This window comes from Diospyros lotus, chromosome 5 (assembly GCF_014633365.1).
Source record: "Diospyros lotus cultivar Yz01 chromosome 5, ASM1463336v1, whole genome shotgun sequence".
Classification (NCBI taxonomy): Eukaryota; Viridiplantae; Streptophyta; class Magnoliopsida; order Ericales; family Ebenaceae; genus Diospyros; species Diospyros lotus.
In genome coordinates, this window is record NC_068342.1 from 14,364,940 (window position 1) to 14,387,244 (window position 22,305).

At 36.6% G+C, this 22,305-nt stretch overlaps 2 protein-coding genes across 2 annotated transcripts; both read left to right on the top strand.

The window, feature by feature from the left end:
• The first annotated feature begins 5,258 nt into the window (after nt 1–5,258).
• LOC127802110 (uncharacterized) lies at nt 5,259–7,541 on the top strand. The gene is made up of 4 exons (XM_052337801.1): nt 5,259–5,791; nt 5,896–7,087; nt 7,177–7,314; nt 7,533–7,541. Exons 1-4 carry the CDS (start codon nt 5,259–5,261, stop codon nt 7,539–7,541), a joined length of 1,872 nt encoding a protein of 623 aa, XP_052193761.1.
• A 3,775-nt stretch (nt 7,542–11,316) lies between these two features.
• Nucleotides 11,317–20,413, top strand: LOC127802442 (glyoxylate/hydroxypyruvate reductase HPR3-like). The gene is made up of 2 exons (XM_052338264.1): nt 11,317–11,929; nt 19,882–20,413. Exons 1-2 carry the CDS (start codon nt 11,456–11,458, stop codon nt 20,404–20,406), a joined length of 999 nt encoding a protein of 332 aa, XP_052194224.1. The 5' UTR covers nt 11,317–11,455; the 3' UTR covers nt 20,407–20,413.
• The last annotated feature ends 1,892 nt before the right edge of the window (nt 20,414–22,305 follow it).

A 22,305-nucleotide genomic window follows, 5' to 3' on the forward strand; every position in this document is an offset into this window, starting at 1 on the left:
ATTAAACCTTGAAGATACTGAGTATATTTTCTCAAACAACGAAGATAATTTTTGCATTTTAAACCTCAGAGGTACCATATCTAATTTTCCTTTTCTTTAAATTTTTGTGCAATTTTAGAAGAAAAGATAGAAAGAATGAAGGGTATTTCACAAATTCTTATAAAATTAATTGTCATTACTTTATGGTAAAAAGGTATGTGTTGCATGAGAGTTAACCTAATAGGCAGTCAGTGGTATTTTTTAAAACATACAAGTAGTCAATATTTTATAGTCAAATCTGGAGAGTTGTGTGTGAAATTTATTCTTGATGAATTAGAAATGAACCTCTTTTATTTTTAAATTTGAAAAATATATTTTATAATAGAAAATATAAGTTGTTCTAAAAATCTAAAATATAAACTAAAATTGTATATAAACATCTTATCTATATATATATATAAATATAAACTAAAAGTCTATAACATATTAATAAGATATTTTCTAAAAACTAAATGTATAAATATATTTTCTAAAGCTATATTTTTATTTTTTGAAAGATAATTACACTAACTTCTTCTATAAGGTTTGATGAAATTACATGAACCTCTTTTAAAATGATAATAGCTCCCTTAATTTGCTTTATTAAATCACTCCATTTTTCACCTTATAATAAAATAATTTCAATTAAACTTTTAAAATTACCCAAAACACTTTTCAAATTCGTCACTTTTTTCCTGTTGTACCTAGTGAGATGCTAGCTTTCGATTGATGAACTTAATATTTATTAAAATTTTAATAAATAATATATATTCAAAATTTTATATTGTATATACTTTTTTGAAACCTGAAATTTTTAGTTCATTTTTTGTAATTAGAAATCAAAAATTATATTTTTTTAGAATATATATATATATGTAGTTTATATAAATATGTATTTTAAAATACATCTTTTGTATTGTAAGAATTTATTTAGAGAAAGGAGAGATGAGAGAGTTGAGGAGCAAAATAATACTTTTACCTCATTGGTCAGTGAGATTATTGTCATTTTTCAAAATGGAGTACTACCACATATAATTTCACCCAACCTTAGAGAAGATTGGTTGAATTCTCCCTTTTTTAAATTATTTATAAACACATGGAAATTAAAATATATACATGTATTTGTAAAGATAAAATTCTTTTACATTAATTTGGGACATTTGTTTAGATACCCCATGTTGTGAATTAATTTGAGATATTTTAATAAGGATAGGGTTTCAAAAATTTTACTCGAGCAATGATCGTGAGGACGAGGCCCTACCATTCTCATGGTATCCTACTCCACCAACATCACCTGATCTCAAATTCAGATGCAATCAATAATGAAGGTACAAGGGCGGATCCAAGAGAGGGCTGGACTGGATTTTAGTCCGTGCTAATACCAATCCAAATATCAATATATATATGCATCATAACTCTTTGCTTACCATTTTTAGCTCTTTGCCCTCTGCCCACCCCCATTCAGCTCACTGCCCACTTGATCCATGGATCTGCCCTTGTGGAGGTAAGTTGTGTTTGTTCTTTAGTTAGTCATTGCAAATATATTGTGGCTATAATTTGTTATAACAATTTCTCAAGAGTAATGTATGTATCCATTACCAATTTTGAAATGCTGTTGTACAGTCTTTTCATCCACGCACACGGACAGAGACAAGCTTACATGAGAGGTATATCTCGGTCAAAAAATGAGAGCAAAATGCACATTGAGCTCAATGAGAATGGGATGCATGGAACAACAGTCAAAAGGTGGCTACACAACTGGGGGTGCTTGCACAGACAAAGTCTTAGTGCCCCACTTTGCTACTATGATTGGCGAAGAGTTTTCCAAGCGTACAAAGACAGCATCTGGAATGAAATCAAGGTTGTGTGCATCCATACTTGTATTATTCAAATTACTGTACTTATGTTTGTGTTATTTCACCCATGCTTCCATTTTTTGTGTTTTGTTGTTTCATTTATTTCTATTTTAATACTTCGTAAGTTCATGCTGATGCCACGAATGACATGTACAAGTGGTTCGTACGATTAGTAGGTCAAAAGAAATAAGTGATCGAGTGCTAGTCGAAGATAAAATACTACTCGCCGTGATGTTGTTAGATTAACACTCAAGTCAAACAATATGTTTCGAGAGCAATAATAATATTTGATTTATTTTTGGGGTAGTTACAAAATCTAAGTATCATATTACTTTTTTTAGTTTACTTCTTAATTTAAACACATGTGATAAATTGCATAAGATAAAAATACGGCAAACAAAGAAAGTCATGACAAACTCCTCTACAACACAACATGCACTGCATATGCACTTGTTGTTGAGAGGGTATGATTATCTCTTGTAATAGATTTTCTAGATGTTGTTACATATAAAAAAATTGGGGATTGGTTGTGTTTTATAATAGGGGAAGAAGGCCAACTAGTTTATATTGGATTTCTTTGTAATGATGCATGCTAAGACAAATGGAGGTGTGATCAATGAGGAGAAGACAAAAACTATTTTATGTAATATAAAGTAATTTAAAAAACATACTTATTTATCATCTTATATATTTTGACTACCACTTGTCTCTCTTTTTTTTTGTAGGAAAAGTTAACATAATCAAAGAAATATGAAAAGGGCTTACCACAATGTCCATGTAGATTATGAGACCATCTTCTCTCAAGTGCTAAAGGTCTTCGTTGCATCCTCGCCTTGCCTTCTCGCGGTTGGCGCGAGAGGAAACCTCAGTGGTTTATACGAGAGAGAATGCGATGACATTGGCATTAGGCTAATTGGATAAGAAGAGAAAAAGGGGGAGAGAGAAGAGAGGGGAGAGGGAGACTTGGAGAAGAAAAATGAAGCAAAGAGAGAAGAGTCCATTATTTTAACCCTCGTTAAATGGGGTAAACAAAATCGCACTCGTGATAAGGGGGGATGACATCATTTGGTGCAAGTCTTGAAGAATAAGCATTATTAGATGACGACGATGACAAGGTACATATTATTTTTATCTTGTTGGTTCTATTTAATTGTCTTACCCTTGTAGGCGAGGAGTGAATTCGACATTGAAAAGTGTGACTGACTGAAGTTGATGGCATTATTGGATTATGAAAAAGTAAAAGCTATTTGATGGCATTATTGGATTATGACTGAAGCTGATGTGGTTCAACATGCATGCATTACACTCACTCTTTTTAGGTGGAAAAAGGTTTTAAAGCTCAGATTCCACATTATTATTACTTTACCCAATTCAACGGTGGGGATTAAACAATTACAAGAAAATTCGAGAATTGCAAGGGAAGCCCGAATGGGCAGCCCAATTGGTCAAGAAGAGAGGCACAAAGTGCTTTTCGTGGTGAATTTTGGACTAAGACCGAGGATCTAGTCTTGCAAGCGGCAGTGTGGAGGTACTTCTCTCCAAAGTGAGGAGGCTCCTTGTGCACGATGAGCCCGGATCTAGTCACTGCGTCTGTCTGAGTCACTATGATTAACTCTCCCACATCCTGTCGAATCGAGTGTGGGGGGTGCTCGGGGTGAGAGATTTCATCTTGGACCAAGAAGATGGGGGCACTGGCAACCAACCGCTGCTGCAGGGGAGGGAGATAGTAGTGCCGGGTATTTTTGTCATTTTACCTCCCCTCCCCCAACCTTCAAATCCGGCCGGTTTGGGAAATTCTATTTACAACCATCAATTTTGCTCTCCGTAACCTATTTTTAATATTCCTAAAAAATCCTCACATAAAATCTCATATTTACCCTTAATAAATGCTGTATGTTCAACCACTCAGCATTTACTCTTTCAAGCGCGCGTGTACGCAATTTCTCACCCACCGTCGCTACAACCACTTTATTCACTATATCACCATATCTGAACACTTTTACTCACCCACGCCGCGCAGCCATTGTTATTCAACATACAACATTACAGAACAACTATTACTCACTCAACACGAAAGATTACTAAGCAAAGTTCAGCTCGTGATAGGCAAGTTAAGCATGGAAGATTATCATAAACAAATGTTTGCGGAGTTTTACAAAGAAGATAATAACTATTCATGTTCTGGCGAGAAAGAAGATGATGAAATACATGAGGTATTTGAAAATTTGTTGTATTTGTAAATTTATTTATAAGCAAGAGTTGGGAAACTCTGAAGGATACCCCAAATCATCGGGGGGAATCAGTGTGCCCCGAATCCTTCGATTCGGAGACTCCTTGAGTATCCGAACCGAAGGATTCGGGAACTCGATGATGCCCCGAATCCTTCAGTTCGGGGGAGTAAAGTAACCCCGAATCTAATGATTCGGATATTTCATTACTTTAAATTATTTATGTTTTTTATTTACATAATTTTTATTTTTTGTTCATATTTCATCAGTCAGCTGTTGAACCGGTTACCAATCAGGTATCATACATTATTAAACTTTCATTTAGTTATTATGTGAACAATGTTTTTAAATTATTTATGTTTTCTATTTACATAATTTTTTTTCATTTCAACAGTCATTTGATGCTATTGAACCATTTACTACCAATGAGGTATCATACATTTTTATTAAATTTTTATTTCATTATTATTTGAACAATATTTGAATTCTATTTTTTTATCAGTTGTTTAGCAGTAAAAAAGAACTTATTGGATGGGTTAGACAAGTTGGAAAAGAAAATGGAATTGTTATCGTGATAAAGGGTTCTGAATGTGGAGGTCCCGGAAGGCCATTTAGAGTTCGTTTTGCTTGCGAAAGAGGTGGAAAATATAGACCATCAAAAAAGAGAGAAGAATCAGGGGAAGAATTAAAACGTAAGTGTACGGGTTCAAAGAAATGTGATTGTCCATTTCAATTAGTTGGCCTCAAAGTTTTAGACGAAAAATGGAAGTTGAAGATTACATGTGGATTTCACAATCATGCACCATCAACTCAACTTGAGGGTCATTCATATGCAGGGCGGCTTACAGAAGAAGAGAAAAAAATATTGACTACAATGTCTAATAATCTTGTGAAGCCTAGAAATATTTTGATGGCTATAAAGGCATATGACCATAGAAACGCAACTACTATCAAAACTATATATAATGCACGTCAAAGATATAGACTTATAGAGAAAGGTGGTCGATCACAAATGCAACAGTTGATGAAGAAATTAAGAGAATGTAATTATGTGGAATGGCATAGATGTGAGAGATCAACAGATTGTATTACAGATTTATTTTGGGCTCATCCGATGGCTATAGAGTTATTAAAGGTATTCCCCCATGTTTTAATAATGGATTGTACATACAAAACTAATAGGTACAGATATCCACTGCTTCAGATTGTTGGTGTAACATCCACTGAATTGACTTTTCCTGTTGCATTTGCATTCATGGATCATGAATACGAGGATAACTATACATGGGTAATGGAAAGATTACAGAGTTTGATGGGATCTAATATATTTCCGAGAGTAGTTGTTACGGACAGAGAATTAGCATTGATAAATGCAATACATAAAGTGTTTCCAAATGCTACCACTTTATTGTGTAGGTGGCATATATCAAAAAATGTACTCGCTAATTGTAAGAAGTTCTTCGATAGAAAAGAGACATGGGAGAAGTTTATATTAGGTTGGCAGCTTGTTATGTTTGCCTCAACTGAGAATGAATATGAACGTCGGCTTCATGACTTAACAGTTGAGTATCATATAAATGACAATGCACTTGATTATGTGAGAAATGCATGGTTGAATAATTATAAGGAAAAGTTTGTTGCAGCGTGGACAAATAAGATAATGCATTTTGGGAATGTTACTACTAACAGGTACTATTTATAAAACTCAGATCTTATATATTTTTACTTATTATTTATATTATAATATACTCCAAAATTACGATATCTGATATATCAATATGATTTTGTTCAAGGGCTGAGAGTGCGCATGCGAAGCTGAAAAGACATCTTGGATCATCTCAAGGTGATTTTGAGTCATCATGGACAATCATCAACTCTCTTATTGAGTTACAGCATACTGAGATCAAAGGATCGTTTGAGAAGAGCTTAACATTGGTGCAACATAATTTCAAACTAGAAATTTTCAGAGAATTACGAGGTATTATCTCTAGAAATGTAATGAATATGGTGTTAAAGGAAACACAGGTAGCTCAGAAAATTGGGGTGGATAAGATTTCATGTGGATGTGTGATAAGAAGTACACATGGTTTGCCTTGTGCACATGAAATTGCAGAGTTCATCATTCAAGGACGACCAATTCCCTTATCAGTTGTGCATTCTTATTGGAGAAAGTTACATTTGATGCAGACTAGTTGTGATGAAGATATCTCATCTCTACTGATGATTGAGCCAGAGATAGATACCATATATAAGAAGTTTCAATTAGAATCAGAGGCAGGTAAATTGGTATTGAAACAAAAGTTGAGAGAATTAGTTGATCCTGCTACAACTTCATTGATGGCACCAAGTGTTAAAGTTAAAACAAAAGGTAAGCCATCCTCAAAGAAAAAATATCACTTTGATAGTTCTACCAAGCGTGATCCATCTTATTTTGAAATAGTACAGTCGTCTCATGATAATACAACCCCAGTAATACAGAGTTCAAGTAAGATAGGGAAGAAATGTAAGCATTCAAAATCTCGTGTGAATGTGAAATATAGATTGCGAGGTTATGATGATTCTTTTCCACCAAACGTACAATATTTCATACACAATATTGTGAATGTAGATTCTGATGGACATTGTGGGTTTCGTGCCATTGCGGCATTACTTGGCATGAGTGAGCAAAATTGGGGAGATATTCGTCTTAACCTGATTGAAGAGTTACATGTTTTTCGTGCTGAGTATTCACAATTATATGGATCTAATATGCGTGTAGATGAGTTAATACATGCACTCTCTTGCTTTGAGTCTGTTGCACCTCCCCAGCACAGGATGACATTACCTGACATGGGACATTTGATCGCTTCAAAGTATAATGTGGTCTTGATCCATTTGTTTAGACTTCAATGTCTTACCTATCTTCCGCTGAGATCAGTACCTCCTCCATCACTACAACACAGAATTATTAGTATTGGTTTTGTGAATGATTGTCATTTTGTTCAGGTATTCTTATTTGTTATTATGTTGTGTATTTGGATTATTATATAGTTATTAGATTGTTATTAATAATACATGTTATTATTATTTTTCAGGTGTTTCTTAAATCAAACTCGCCAATACCTCCTGTTGCACTCAAGTGGCATAGATATCGAGCTGATAGTGCACGAGAATGGGAAACACCATATATAGCTAGAATTGAAGCATTTTTGTCTATGATTGACAAAAATGTGGCAACTAAAGATATTATTGATTTAAGTGATGGTTGACAAAAATATGAATGTAATGTTATTGATTTAAGTGATTGATAAGAAAATTATGTGGTAATTTGTTTATCAAGTTTTATTTTTATAAAATTATAATTGTATTAGTTATAGTTGTTATTGTGTATTAAATATGTGATATTTTTATAAAATGTGATTTGTATGCAAGTACCATTGATATGTTTCAGTTGCTTTAATTTAATTTATTTAATTTTTTTGAAATTACATCAAAATTTATATTCATTTTGTTTTAATTTCTTTTCCATTGCTTTAATTTTAACAGAAAATTAAATTAAAACTCTCCCGAACTTCAATATTCGGGGGGAGTCGATATATCCGAATCCTGTGATTCGGGAACCCGCAGCATTCCTGAACCTCTAAGTTCGGGGTCATCCTCAATCACCGAATCTAGAGATTCGGGAGGATTTGTAAATTCCGAACTCGAGGGTTCGGGAAAATTCTCAATCACCGAACTCATAAACTCAAAAGTATTTGAAAATCTCGAAGTTAAGGATTCGGGACCATCCCCAATCACCGAAGAGAGAGATTCTGGAATTTGAGTGACTCCCGAAGGCTGCACGTCGATACCTCCTTGACAGCATTTTTAAGTATATTAAATTTATATTTTTTAAGTTACATTATATTAAATTTATATTTCTTTACTTTTAATTTGTTTAGTTCCTTTAATTTTAGTAATTTTAAAAGTTAAATCAACATTTATATTTATAATTTTTTTTAGTTGTTTTAATTTGAGTTTTCTTAATTTTTTTTAAAAGTTACATCAAAATTCATATTTTCTTTTGTTTTTTTGTCTTCAACCACTTAAAATTTAATTTGTTTAGTTAAATATAAAAGAGAAAGAAAAATTAAATAAAATTACATTAAATTAAAACTAACAATAAAATATTATTACAAATCACTTAAATAACTTGATCCATTTTAGAAATACAGCCAATAAAAGTACTAATAAAAATAATTAATTGATTCAATGTTCCATCCTACTCGTGCTTGAATTAGACATACTCATCATGCTTGAATTAGTCTTGCTCATCTTAATTGGGGGGTTGAGAAGTACGAGATGTGGAGGGTCCGGCAGCATCACACGGGGGCGATGGATTGAAGCTTGTAGAAGATGATAAAATACGGTTTACGTGGATACACGTCTCTCTCCATGCATCTGAGGATACGGGTTCAACACTTGACATGGTAAGATTGAGAGCACGTAATGCAACATCATTACGCTGGAAAAAAAAAAATATATCAATGTTTTTGATTTAAATAAACTATATTCAATAATAACTTAAACATAAACTTAAAATCTTACTGCTTCAGCAAGACTAAGTAGATCTTGGCCACCTCTATCGAACCTTGATCTACGTTCAGGATTTTGTATCAATGCATGAGTAATAGATCCATACCACGGTAAGTATTCATATGTAAAGTGCCACGGAAATTCACAAGGTCTACCACGTCGATGTGGTGGTAATAAATGAATATCCCACCGATTCCAACTATCGTCAATAAATGCATAAATTACTCGATATGATGCTGTACCTGCACCCCGCTTAGCTTCAATAGGTGATAATGGAGGTGGAGGAATAGTTTGTACATTCTCAAACTGTCGTAATACCCTCTCAGGATGGTATGGTTCGATAATACTTCCACATTTCAAACAACCCGAGAAAAATGTAATCTCTGGTAATGGGTGATATGCATGAGCCCTCCAATACGGCATCCAAATTACCTACAAGTGTTTTTTTTAATGTAAACATTAATTTTAGAATATATTAATTAATTTATAAAATCATAACACGAAAATAAAATACCTCGTCTGGTGATAAATCATCAATCTGCTCCCTCACAGATTGTAAAGTATCATTATCACGAACAGGTAACCAACGAAGAGCACGTGGTTGTTCATCACTATATAACAAATTGTATTTATTTCTACTAAATTGAAAATGTTCATACACCCATGCCTGTAAATTTCATATAAATAATTATTAATATATGTTAAATATATGTACATACATAGAGTTATGAAATTAAAATAATTACCTCGAGTAAAGTAAGATATCCACTGATACTCTTCACCTCTTGTCTACTCGCAATACCAAGCTGTCTATATAAATATGCTAGGCATGCAGCTCCCCATGCATAACTACCAATCATACTCAAATCATCCAACAATGTCAAATAGGCCACTGGAATTAATGTACCGCTCTTATCTACAAATAAGCTACAGCCTAATAAAAATAACAGATATGCTCTACTGACATGTTGGATTTCTTCGTTGGAAACTGAATCTGGTACATGCATGAATGTTTTTCTTAACCAATCTAACTTTACAAATGGTCCTCTATTTTTTGCTATCTGTTGGGCTGCTATATCTATTGAAATTCCAAGTAAACTAGATAATAAATCACGAGCTTCGTTACCACTCAAATGATAAGGGATAGATACGGGCCTTCCAGTGACTGGAATCTTCAAAATAGATGACACATCATATAATGTTATACTCAGCTCTCTAAATGGTAAATGAAATGTATTCGTCTCTGGCTGCCATCTTTCTGTAAATGCTGACACAATCGTAGGATTTATAAAACGATACGTGCAATCTATCAAAGGTGATAAACTAGAGGCCATAACGATATCACGAACACGTTGATTATTTAATGGCCATTCGGGAATTTTTAATCCATGACTTCTACATTTTAATACACCTCTTTCCTGTTAAAATAAAAAAATACTTAATTATTTCAATTATAATAATAACATGGGTGTAACAAAAAAATAATATAACTTACCTCTCCTGACCATATTGCAAACGCAACGTGATTTTTAAAGCTTTTCAGAATGGATGGATCCTCGGGGCCTCCAGGTAATGGTCCAACAGAAATATCATCGTGATCGGATGGTTGCTTTTGCTGACTAGCCTCAGTAGCATCAACAGCAATGGCAATAGATGGTGAGGCATGTGGCTCTGAAAGAGATGGATCTACTGGTTCTGATACATCTAGTGGCTCACTAGTACCCTTTACTCTTCTCCTTCTCCTCGATGCAGTGGGACGCTGTCGAGAGGAAGAAGCAAGAGCTCGTTCTTCTTCATTTCTTCTCTCGCGTACCATATCTATACAATATAACACACAAATTATTAATATTTTTCTAAAACACAAGATTAATTAAAAAAATTAATTAGGCAAGTTTCAAGGGTTGGGGTTACCCAAACAATAGGTTTGGGGGAACTCGCACCCCCCCCCCGAACATCGTTGTTCGGGGGTTGGGGCTCCCCCGAACCCCGTTGTTCGGGCAACAAAAATTTTCGGGGGGGGAAAATTTTTCGCCCGAACATCGCTGTTCGGAGGAAAAATTTTCCCCCGAACAACGATGTTCGGGAGAAATCTTTCTCCCGAACAACGATGTTCGGGGAAATTTTTTCCCCCGAACAGTGATGTTCGGGAGAAAGATTTCTCCCGAATAGCGATGTTCGGGCGAAAGATTTCTCCCGAACAGCGATGTTCTGGGGAAAAATTTTCCCCCGAACATCATTGTTAGGGGAAAAATTTTCCCGAGTTCCCCCGAATCTCAAGGTTCGGGGGAACCTATCCCTCAAACGCCCAAGTCTGTCGAATCAAAATGAACAATAAACAATATGAATCAAAATGTTTACCTATTTATGTGATTTGGGGGACTCCAACAAGCTGGATGAGGCAAACAAAGTGGGCGAGGCTAAGTCGGTGGCACTGTCACAGAAGACAAAAAAAAAGAAGAAGAAGGAGAATGAGGAGGAGAAGAATAGGGTTTGATGCGTGTGGGTGTAGTTTTTGAGGGTTGAGTGTGTGGAGGGTATATTTGACATGTAAATGATTGCAAAAAAGAATAAGTGTGGCTGCAAATAGTAAAATTAAATATTTTAGTTAGAATGGTTACAAAGAGCAAATTTTATGGTTGCAAATAGAATTACCAGGCCGGTTTTCTTGTGCACCGCAAGGATCAAATGTCACATGTTTCCTTCCGATCTATAAGATGGTAGAATGTTTGTTGTATTGGGTGGCATCGCCGAAGAGAGAAGTCATCCCTTTAACATCAATTGATCGGTGCAAGCAAAGCTATGGCAAATCCGGGAGAAGTACAGTCGGAGCCGGCAACCGAACAGCTCCCCACGGTCTTAATCCTTCATCCCCCGTCCTGTTTGAAGTTCTTTGACAACCACTTCTCTCTCAAATTTCAAGCCCTCAAACCATGGGAATCGCCGCTTCCAATCCACCAATTCCTCGCCGCGCACGGAGGCTCCGTCCGGGCGGTCCTGACTTCGGGCCTCAGTCCCGTCGGCGCCGACGTCCTCAGCCTGCTGCCGTCGGTCCGCTGCCTCGTCACGTCCAGCGCCGGGCTCGACCACATCGACTTGCCGGAGTGCAGGCGCCGGGGCGTCGCGGTCGCCGGCACCGGGGACGTGTACTCGGCGGACGTCGCCGACATGGCGGTGGGGCTGCTGATAGATGTCATGAGGAGAATCACGGCTTCTGATCGGTACGTTCGTGGCCGACTATGGCCTCTCAACGGTGATTACCCTCTCGGTTCCAAGGTCACGCTCCTCTCTCGTCTCTGTTAAAGGATGAACACTTTGAATTATTAATGAATGCACCAGTTATGTGGTGTCTTCTTATTAGAGGAGACTAAAGAGATTATGTGCGATGTCTCCGCCTAACACCTCATGAAATGACATTGCTAGAATCATCGCCAATGGCTGTTCTAGCTACTTGAACCTTTGTGACCAAGGCTGATTGGCGGTGGATGATATATATCAGGAATCTATCTGCCGTCGAGAGAAGAAGAAGAGTTTTGAGCGATGTAGGGTTTACCGACTACTTTTTCTTTATATATTCTTCCTGTGGCATCTTTTTCCTTATCTTTCTCACACGTGCACAGATGCACACAGTTCACAATTGATCGTTCATCTAGGGTTTTGGAAGCACTGTCATTTTAGGATTGCGTTATTCGTACAGAAGGAGTTCACATGACCCCTTTACAGACACGATAAATCGCGATATATCGCAATATTTTGACATCAAAAAATCGCGATATATCGCGATTTGTTCACCCCCTTCTCTCTCTCTCGCCGCCCGCCTTGCCCTCGCCTGCAACCTTGCTGCCGCCTCGCCCTTACCTGCAACCTCGCCACCGCCTCACCTCCTGTCGCAGCTGCAACCTCATTGTCTTTCGGCTCCTCTCGCCGCCTCGTCTCTGCGCCTTGCCTCCTCACCGCTGCAATCTCCAGCAACCGGCGACCACCCAAACCAACCGAGGTGCAGCGGGTGACGGCGATCGACAAGCGACGAGGGCGATGGTGAGGCGCAAAGGTGAGCGCGCGAGAGAGAGAGTGTGTGTTGGGTTGAACAAATCAGGGGTAATTTGGTCATTTCATAATTCTGTAAAGCTATCTGTACACCCCCTTCTGTACAAATAGCTTTATTCTTTTATAAATGACGATAGTTCTAGAATCCTAGAATTGTGATTCTGACGAGTTCCTGAATCGCAACGAGGGAAGAAGAAAGATGATGAAAAAGAAGCAACAAGATGAGGAAGAAGTAGTAGTAGTAGAAGCATTAGGCGGAATCCTCGTTGACATCACATGGGTTAGTGAGGGTTCTTATTTTTTATTTTTATTTTAATTATAATAACTTAACTAATTTTTAAATAACATAATTTAACTTAGTTAAGATGAAATTAATAATGGAAGGGGGGTTGTCTATGTAAAAAGAAATTTAAACCATAACAGAGTTTATCAATATTTTTAAAGTACAAAAAGTCTCTATATAAATTACTCAAATTATAAGAGATTTAGAGCTCTGTTTGATTGCATTATTTAGAAAACAAAAATCATCCCACCCTCTTATAAAATGAATTCCATAGAAAGAATTTTTAAAAGATTGTACCATACACATATTTTTTATAGAAAAGTGAAAAGTGTTTAATTGTTTTTTATAGAAAATATGTATAATAATTACACATGATTAGACATTTTTTTATGAAAAAAGTGTGCTATCAAACGGAGCTTGGATGTAATTTCTCCTTTAAAAAGTTGACTGTGGAACAGTGGAATGAAATTATTATATAAGGCATTTTTGTGTTAGGAATAATAAAATGAAATTTTAAAATATTTTTTATTTAAAAAATAAAAACCATCCTTTAATAAGATTTGAACTCATAGTTTTAATATTATAATAAATTTTATTTTATTTAAAAAAATAAAAATTAAATTATGACTATCAATTACCATTTAATGAATCTTTATTTAAAATATTTTTTTTCCCTCACACGCACACACATATATTATATCATTATGTACATATTGTTTCTTTTCTTTTGATAACAAAATATACATGGTTTTCAGGTAATGTATATTTGTTGTAGCTCATCGTTTTGATAACATTTAAGTACATATTTGTTGTAACATACTCTTCATAAAATTTGCTCTAGAGGGCCTCCGGGGGAGTTCCCCCAAAGAATTTAGTCCAGCCCCGAGAGAATGCCTTCTCTTGGATGGGTCTTCAGGGGCTATTGTTTGAAAACTTAGACAGGTCCTCCCAAAGCCTAACCTAGAAACAGTCGAACACCCTTACTTGAAGAGTTGTGCCACGTGTCCTAGTCCTTCGAAGGGTATAAATACCCCCTAAACCATCGTCTCTTGGATTTTTTTGGCGAATCCGAAGACCTCTTTCCAATTCTTCGGCACATACTCTTCCGAAGACCTTCCACTATTCGGGGAACACCATCTAACACTCATTCGTATTGCATCTGCATCCTTCTGCAGAATGATTGTTTATTGTTTTGTAGGTCAGAAGACCCAAAGCTTTCTTGAAGACTCCTCCGAAAGACCTTCTGCATAGCTCCTCCCTGATTCTTTTTGCGACTTCTCACACCCAAAAACTCTTTTTCTTCTAAAGCCACCCCACTCTTTTGCGGAACCCCCTTTGGGTGACCCTTCCGACCTTGTTCTTTTGCTTGGCCCTGCTGACTTTCTACTGAGCTTCTTCGAAACAAATAAATTTCAATTGTTGTTTTTCAAAAATAATAATATTGTCTATTAAAAATCAAGGTCACACTTTATTTAAAAATAAGGTGCTTTTATTACAATTTAAGTAATGAGTAGTATTATCGTTTACATAATTAGCACTAAATCTTCATGAAAAAGAAAAAAAAAGAAAAGAATCCCTCCCCCCCCCCCCCCAATTTCCCATTTTTCTTTATTTGGATAGTAATCTTGGCATACCTACCATTGACAAACAAAACTTATATCCTAAGCGACTATTTAAATTGTCTTTTCGAAGTTTGTCTTGTCTCATATGTATCTTTTTGTTCCTGAAAACTTCTAAAATTGCAGAACAAACCTCGTGTCCTTTTTTGTGATCACAAGTGTTGGTTTTGTAAATAATTGAGCTAAGAATAGATAGCAAAGAAGAAGGAAAAGATAGAGGAATTTCAGCTGAAACTTAAAAGCATGGAACGGAAGAAGATTTCCTCACTTATTGAGTTCAAAAGATTGTTTAAATACACAAGTCATCCTTATCTAACAATCTATTCAAATACTTCCTCAACTATAGGAGATAATTATCAAAACAAACTGCAGCTAAGACTAATCAAATAATTCAAAAACATAGGCTAAACTTCAGGAGTTTTAAATTAATCCTTATCTGCTAAATTTTCTCTAACAAACCAGCTAAGAGATAGCTTTGAAAGCTATCTATTTGAACCTGTTTCAGCAGCTTATCAGCTGCCGAGGCATTCTTTCACAACACTCCTCCTTGCATCGGTTGCTAAACACACTCCCAATCTTGATCTTAGCTGTTCAAACTTAGCCTTAGGTAGAGCCTTAGTGAATAAATCAGCCAGCTGATCCTCTGTTTTGCAATATAATAGCTTGACTTCACCTTTCTGCTGCACTTCTCTGAGAAAAAATAATTTAATGTTGAAGTGCTTAGTTTTGTTGTGAAATACCGGGTTATTCGAGATAGCTATGGCTACTTGATTGTCCACAAATAGATTTATACTTCCTTCTTGCTCCAGGTTTAAATCAGTTAGCAATTTCTTTAGCCACAATGCTTGATTCACTGCTGCTGTAGCAGCAATGAACTCTGCTTCTGCCGTGGATTGAGCCACGATTTCTTTCTTTTTAGAGATCCAAGAGAGTACCCCCGAGCCAATTGTAAAACAATAGCCTGAAGTACTCTTCATATCATCCAATGATCAACCCCAATCACTGTCAGAAAAACCATAAAGCCTGCATTCCTCTGTCTTATAAAACAGAACACCATAATCAAGCGTTCCTTTAATATACCTCAACACTCTTTTTGCAACCTTATAGTGTTCTGAAGAAGCACAATGTAGAAATCTTGAAAGCATACTTACAGCTTGAAGAATGTTAGGTCTTGTAGTTGTAAGGTACATTAGACAGCCCACAAGACTCCTGTAAACGGCTTCATCAGCTCTTTCAGTTCCATCTTTTTTGCATAATCTAGCCTTTTGGTCCATAGGTGTACTCATAGGTTTGCAGTTCTCCATCTGAAATTTTTTGAGGATCTCCTTGGCATATTTCAGCTGATGAATGAAGATACCATGCTGGAATTGCTGGATTTCCATGCCAAGGAAATAAGACATCTCTCCTAAATCGGTCATCTCAAATACCCTCATCATCTCCAACTTGAACTGATCTATCTCATTGAGTTTGCTTCCAGTTACCAGGAGATCATCTACATAGAGTGAGACAATCAAGGAATTTGTAGTAGAGTGCTTAGTATAGAGAGTAGGTTCACTCAAACTTCTGTTAAGTCCCAAACTTAGGAGATGCTCATCAATCCTTGCATTCCAGGCTCTTGGAGCCTGCTTCAATCCATATAAAGCTTTCTTAAGCAAGTACACCTTATTCTCATGTCCCTCAACAACAAATCCTTCTGGTTGCTCAATAAAAATCTCCTCCTTTAGATAGCCATTTAAGAAGGCTGATTTGATATCAAGCTGAAATATCTTCCATTTTTTTTGAGCTGCAATGGAAAACACCAACCTGATTGTATCTAAACAAGCCACTGGTGCATAAGTTTCGAAGTGGTCCATTCCAGCCACTTGTGCATAGCCTTTCACCACCAATCTAGCCTTGTGCTTGTTGATTGAGCCATCAGGATTCAACTTTGTTCTAAACACCCATCTAACTCCAATAATCTTCCTATCATTTGGTCTGTCAACTAACTCCCAAGTGTTGTTTTTCTCAATCATGCTAAGCTCCTCCTCCATTGCAATCATCCAGTGAGAATCTTTCTTGGCTTCATGAAAGCTTTCAGGCTCTAACAAGGTTAAATTGCAACGGTTATAAATATCTGACAGCATTCTTGTACCTTTAACAGGAAAATCATCAATGTTTTCATCTTCCATTGATGGTTGTTCACTTGATAGAGGTGCTGTAAAATTCTTTCCTTCTTCTTCATTCCAGTTCCAGTGTTGATGCTCTTTAAATTGCACATCTCTCGTCACCTCAATTTTGTTTGTTTGAGGATGGTACACCCTATATGCTTTGGAAACATTGCTGTACCCAATGAGAATGCCTGGTTTAGCCCTCCTATCAAGCTTGTCCCTCTTAACCTGTTGAACATAAGAGAAACAAACACATCCAAACACTTTTAGGTTTTGCAAAAAAGGTTTATAACCATACCAGGCCTCAAAAGGTGTTCTCCCTTGCACAGCCTTAGTAGGAAGCCTATTCAGCAAAAACACTGAAGTGCTAGCTGCTTCAGCCCAAAATTTCTTTGGTAATCCTTTCTCATGCATCAAACACTGAGCCATGTTCATGATTGTTCTATTCTTCCTCTCACTGACACCATTCTGTTGTGGAGAATAAGGTGTAGTGAGCTGATGTTCAATGCCAGCTACTTCACAAAAATTATTGAACTGGTCTGAGGTATACTCAGTCCCATTATCAGATCTTAGCATCTGAATTTTACACCCACTTTGATTCTCTATCCATGTCTTAAATCTCCAGAAAATACCAGCTACCTCAGACTTGAATTTCATAAAATAAATCCAACTAAATCTAATTAGATCATCTATGAAAACAATGTAATACCTGCTTCCATTTAGAGATACCTCTGGTTTTGGTCCACTAAGATCAGTGTGGATGAGTTGCAATCTCTGTTTTGCTCTTCACGAGGCTGCCTTGAATGGAAGTCTTGTTTGCTTCCCATAGTGGCAAGCCTTACAAACTGTCAACTCTTTATCTAGCAGTGGCAGACCTTGCACTAAATTCTTTTTGCTCATTTGAAACACAGCTTCATGATGGTAGTGCCCCAACCTTTTATGCCACAATTCAGTAGCGCTGATTGTGGCTATTTGAGCCACTTGCACATCATTCATTGGATTTAAAGGAAAGCATTTACCTCTCATCTTTACTCTGAATAATTTCTGCCCCTTAGCCTCAAGTATCAAGCACATCTTGTCTTCAAATAAAACCTTAAAGCCTTTTTCAAGTAGCTGACCAACACTTAGTAGATTATGGCTCACATCAGGTACATAAAGAACATTTGAGATCATTTTTGTACCTGCACTAGTGTCTATGGCTATAGTGCCTTCTCCCTTGACTGCCATATAATCACCATTCCCAATTTTGACTTTAGTAGACTCAGATTTGTCAAGCACTTTGAACAACTCACGGTTGCTTGTCATATGATTTGAACAAGCACTATCAACCAACCAACTTTCATCCGAACTTTTTGTTGCAAAACCTGCTGCAACAAATAGCTGCTCCTCTTGTTGTTGGTCTGCTACCTTTGCTTCTACAACTTGTTGAGACTTATTCTTGCAAAACTTTGCAATATGCCCCAATTGTTTACACTTGTGGCACTGCACATCCGGCCGTTTCCAACATCTATATGGCGGATGACCCTTCTTTCCACAGTGTTGGCATGGAGGATACTCTTTCTTCCCACTGCTACTTGCTTTCCCATTATCTGCATCAACTTCTTTCTTCCAGTGCTTCTTTCCTTTGTCACTTTGCTTTTGTTGAGACTTTACATACAATGCTCCCTCTATAGTTCCTTCCTGCCTCATAGATCTTCTTTGCTCTTGTGCTTGAAAAGCACTCAAGAGTTCTACTAAGGTTAACTTTGATAGATCCTTTGTATTTTCTAAGGCTGAAATTGTTGTCTCAAACCTTTCAGGGACTGAAACCAGCAACTTTTGGACAAGCCTTGTGTCTGCAAATTCTCCTCCCAGTAATCTCACTTTGTTTGCAATCTCTAGAAGTCTATCAGAATACTCTTGAATGGCCTCTGATTCCTTCATTCGTTGCAGCTCAAAGTCTCTGATTAAATTCAGCATCTGCATCCCTTTGATCTTCTCATCTCCTTCATACTCCTTCTTGAGAAAATCCCAGATTTCTTTTGCTGTCTTCAGAGTCATGATTCTTGTGAAGACTGCTGGGGAAACAACAGAGAATAGGCATGACTTTGCCTTTGATTTCCTCTGCTTTTTCTCCTTGTGATTCCTAAGTTGTGCAACTGTAGGATTGTCCGGTAATGGAGGAACTTCGTAATCTTCCTCAACCACCTCCCAGAGATCATTTGCATCTAGAAAAGCCTCCATCCTAACAGCCCAAATCTGATAGTTTGTTCCTTGAAACACCGGCGGTGCTATAGCAGTGAATGGTGCTTCGGATTGCATGATGATTAGGCTGAACAGGAAAAACTAATGAAAAACAGCTTGATAGTATCAAACTCTCTTTCAATCTCACAGGCTCCTCAAGAATATTAGCTCTGATACCAATTTGTTGGTTTTGTAAATAATTGAGCTAAGAACAGATAGCAAAGAAGAAGGAAAAGATAGAGGAATTTTAGCTAAAACTTAAAAGCATGGAACGGAAGAAGATTTCCTCACTTATTGAGTTCAAAAGATTGTTTAAATACACAAGTCATCCTTATCTAACAATCTATTCAAATACTTCCTCAACTATAGGAGAAAATTATCAAAACAAACTGCAGCTAAGACTAATCAAATAATTCAAAAACATAGGCTAAACTTTAGGAGTTTTAAATTAATCCTTATCTGCTAAATTTTCTCTAACAAACCAGCTAAGAGATAGCTTTGAAAGCTATCTATTTGAACCTGTTTCAGCAGCTTATCAGCTGCCGAGGCATTCTTTCACAACAACAAGCATTTTAAAATACGATGTTAATGTAGTAGGCTAATCGATCATTTTTCTCTTTTTATTAACATCAGAATTTTTCATGGTTTTTTTCCCCCTCAAAATGAAGCACATGTACAGTATTCAAGGGGGGCAAATTTGAATACTTTCTTCAAACTTTACAAGAAAAATACATAAACAACACAATTTGTGCCAAATAACAAAGCTTGTTATTGCTATGAAAGCATTGCAAAATACAGGATGAGCTGACAGTGACATTGAAAATTGAAATGATCATTAACCATGGAGTTGTTAAGTAGAGGTGGTAGAAGTTTGTTTGTTTTGTGGTTGATGTTGCTGAATGGTTTCAGTTGAGCGGAAAGCATGTTGGGATTGTTGGGCTAGGACGCATCGGCTTAGAAGTTGCAAGGAGACTCCAGGCTTTTGGCTGCACAATCTCTTACTGTTCAAGGAAGAAGAAGCAATCGCTTCCTTTCCCCTTCTATTCTAATGTTTGTGAACTAGCAGCAGAGTGTGAGATCCTCGTGGTCTGTTGTGCACTCACAGACCAGACTCGTCGTATGATTAGCAAGGAAGCCCTGTCGGCGCTGGGAAAGAAGGGAGTGGTTGTAAACATCGCACGTGGAGCTGTTGTGGATGAGAAGGAATTGGTGCGGTGTTTAGTCCAAGGAGAAATAGCGGGCGCTGGCCTGGATGTGTTTGAGAAGGAGCCTGAGGTTCCTAGCGAGCTCTTTGCGCTGGATAACGTTGTGCTGTCGCCGCATGGAGCTATGCACACTGAGGAATCCTTCAGGGAATGTTTTGAGCTTATATGCGGGAATTTTGAAGCCTTCTTCTCCAATAAGCCTTTACTGTCTCAGATCATGGATGACTGAATATGGGTTGATTCCTCTACCACAGGTCTGTCTCCCTTGCATCCATTTGAAGTCCTTTTAAGTTCTAAATGCCCCTTTTTGTATTTTGAACAGGAAAAAGAAAAAGAAATTATGATCTCTAACCGTGATTCTTAGTACATGGATATCGATTGTTACTTCTGGTCCAAGACAATTGATGTAATTCGACATTGTTATTGCTAATTGTGGAGATATGTCAGGTGTTTATTCCTTTTGTTGCCTTGCCAACTGTTAAACCAACATCCAACCTCTTTGGGATGATCTGTTGGAGTATGTTGTTACTCCCTTCTCTCAATTTCACTCTTCCTTGTGTGTGAGTATATTGTGGAGAGAACACAACAGATTGCTTTGAAATTCCAAAGGGGTCTTCTCGATTTCATCTTCCGAAAAAAAAAATCTAATTTTTTCCCCATCTTCCTTGCTTGAGTCTTCCACTCAAAACCCTTCTACTTCTTTCAGATTCATCTGCAATTCCCGGCTTCCGTGCAAGTTTAACTCCAACATGGTCACTGTAGTCGCTACTAACACTCTTCTATCAGGCACACAAGACGACGACTGGTCAGTTTGATTGCATTTTATTTATACTCATGGTTTTGGATCACAAGTTTGCTCTGATCTGCAGCTTAATGCACATTTTATATCATTTAGGCATGAAGGTCAGAGTGCAAAGCAAACTGAATGACCTGACACTGAAGTTGTTCCAACTTCATACACACGTCATTAGCTTATAGAAATCAACATGCTATCTAGATCCAATGCTGTTGATGTGGAGATCCAGTGGTATTAAATCCTTCTGATAGCTAGTTTGGTTGCTTCATTTCATTATGCTCGAACGCCTCTGACAGTGTCTTTGGCAGACACTGGAAAACCCAGGTTTCAATTATGTGAAAATGGAGCAAAGTTGTTGGTACTAGGGTCAGACAATACATGTTTTTATACTTACCCTTGGGATGACGTCCCTCACGAACACCCTATACAACCCAATCCCAAGGGAATGGTAGAAGAGGTATATCAGGGAGTTCCCACAGTCAAGGATCAAACACGGGTCTTGTCGCTTATGTTTTTATACTTACCCTTGAAATTGGAGATTTATGAGGATGAGTGAATGCATTTTTTGTTGTTTAAAATTCATAGAGCTGACTCTTTATCTTGGAATCAAGACTTGATACATTGTTGTATACATATTCTTTTGGTTCAAGAATTAGTTTTTGCCAGGTGGGAATTTGTTTAGTTTGAGATAGTAATTTTGCTTGAAATTTATTTGATTTTGGAATCTGAAAACAACTATAGAATTATATGAAAACAGGCAGTGAAGATGGTCTCAATCCTAATTGTGAAACAATTTTTTTAACTTGTTAAAAATCTCTTTATTATGATATCTTCTAAAACTATGTTCTTTGGAGGTTTAGTTATTTATAAATTATTTTTGGAACCTGTTTTATCTGCAATTCATTTAATTTTAAAATTAAAAAAAAATATTAAAACCATCGGCAAATTAAAATTGATGGTAGAAAGAATAAAAGGCAAAACCTTAGAGAATAATTCTTCACAACTAAACCCATATTTTCCTCTCAAATTTTACATCAAAAACCTATCATCCCATGAATTTCAAATACAACTTATTAAATATTTAATCTTTATAATTTATACTTATTAACTATCTAATTATTTAACCAACATTGAGTATGTAATAGAAATGTAATTAAGTACATGAAAATAAAGCAACAAAACACTATGTTCAATGGACTATATTACAAACTCACTAATAGATAAATTATTGATTGATGGTCGAAGCAAAGAGGACGAAAAATAATAGGTTGTCGATCGAAGCGAACAGAAAGGAGAATTGTGGATTAGTTACAGCTCTTAGATCATCGATTG

Excerpts from the sequence above, each read along its gene's own strand:
- LOC127802110 (XM_052337801.1), top strand. The coding sequence starts at position 5,259 with ATGGATTGTACATACAAAACTAATAGGTACAGATATCCACTGCTTCAG. Across the intron at positions 5,792-5,895 it reads GGGAATGTTACTACTAACAG|GGCTGAGAGTGCGCATGCGA; the intron begins GTACTATTTATA and ends ATTTTGTTCAAG. Across the intron at positions 7,088-7,176 it reads ATGATTGTCATTTTGTTCAG|GTGTTTCTTAAATCAAACTC; the intron begins GTATTCTTATTT and ends ATTATTTTTCAG.
- LOC127802442 (XM_052338264.1), top strand. The coding sequence starts at position 11,456 with ATGGCAAATCCGGGAGAAGTACAGTCGGAGCCGGCAACCGAACAGCTC. Across the intron at positions 11,930-19,881 it reads ATTACCCTCTCGGTTCCAAG|TTGAGCGGAAAGCATGTTGG; the intron begins GTCACGCTCCTC and ends GAATGGTTTCAG.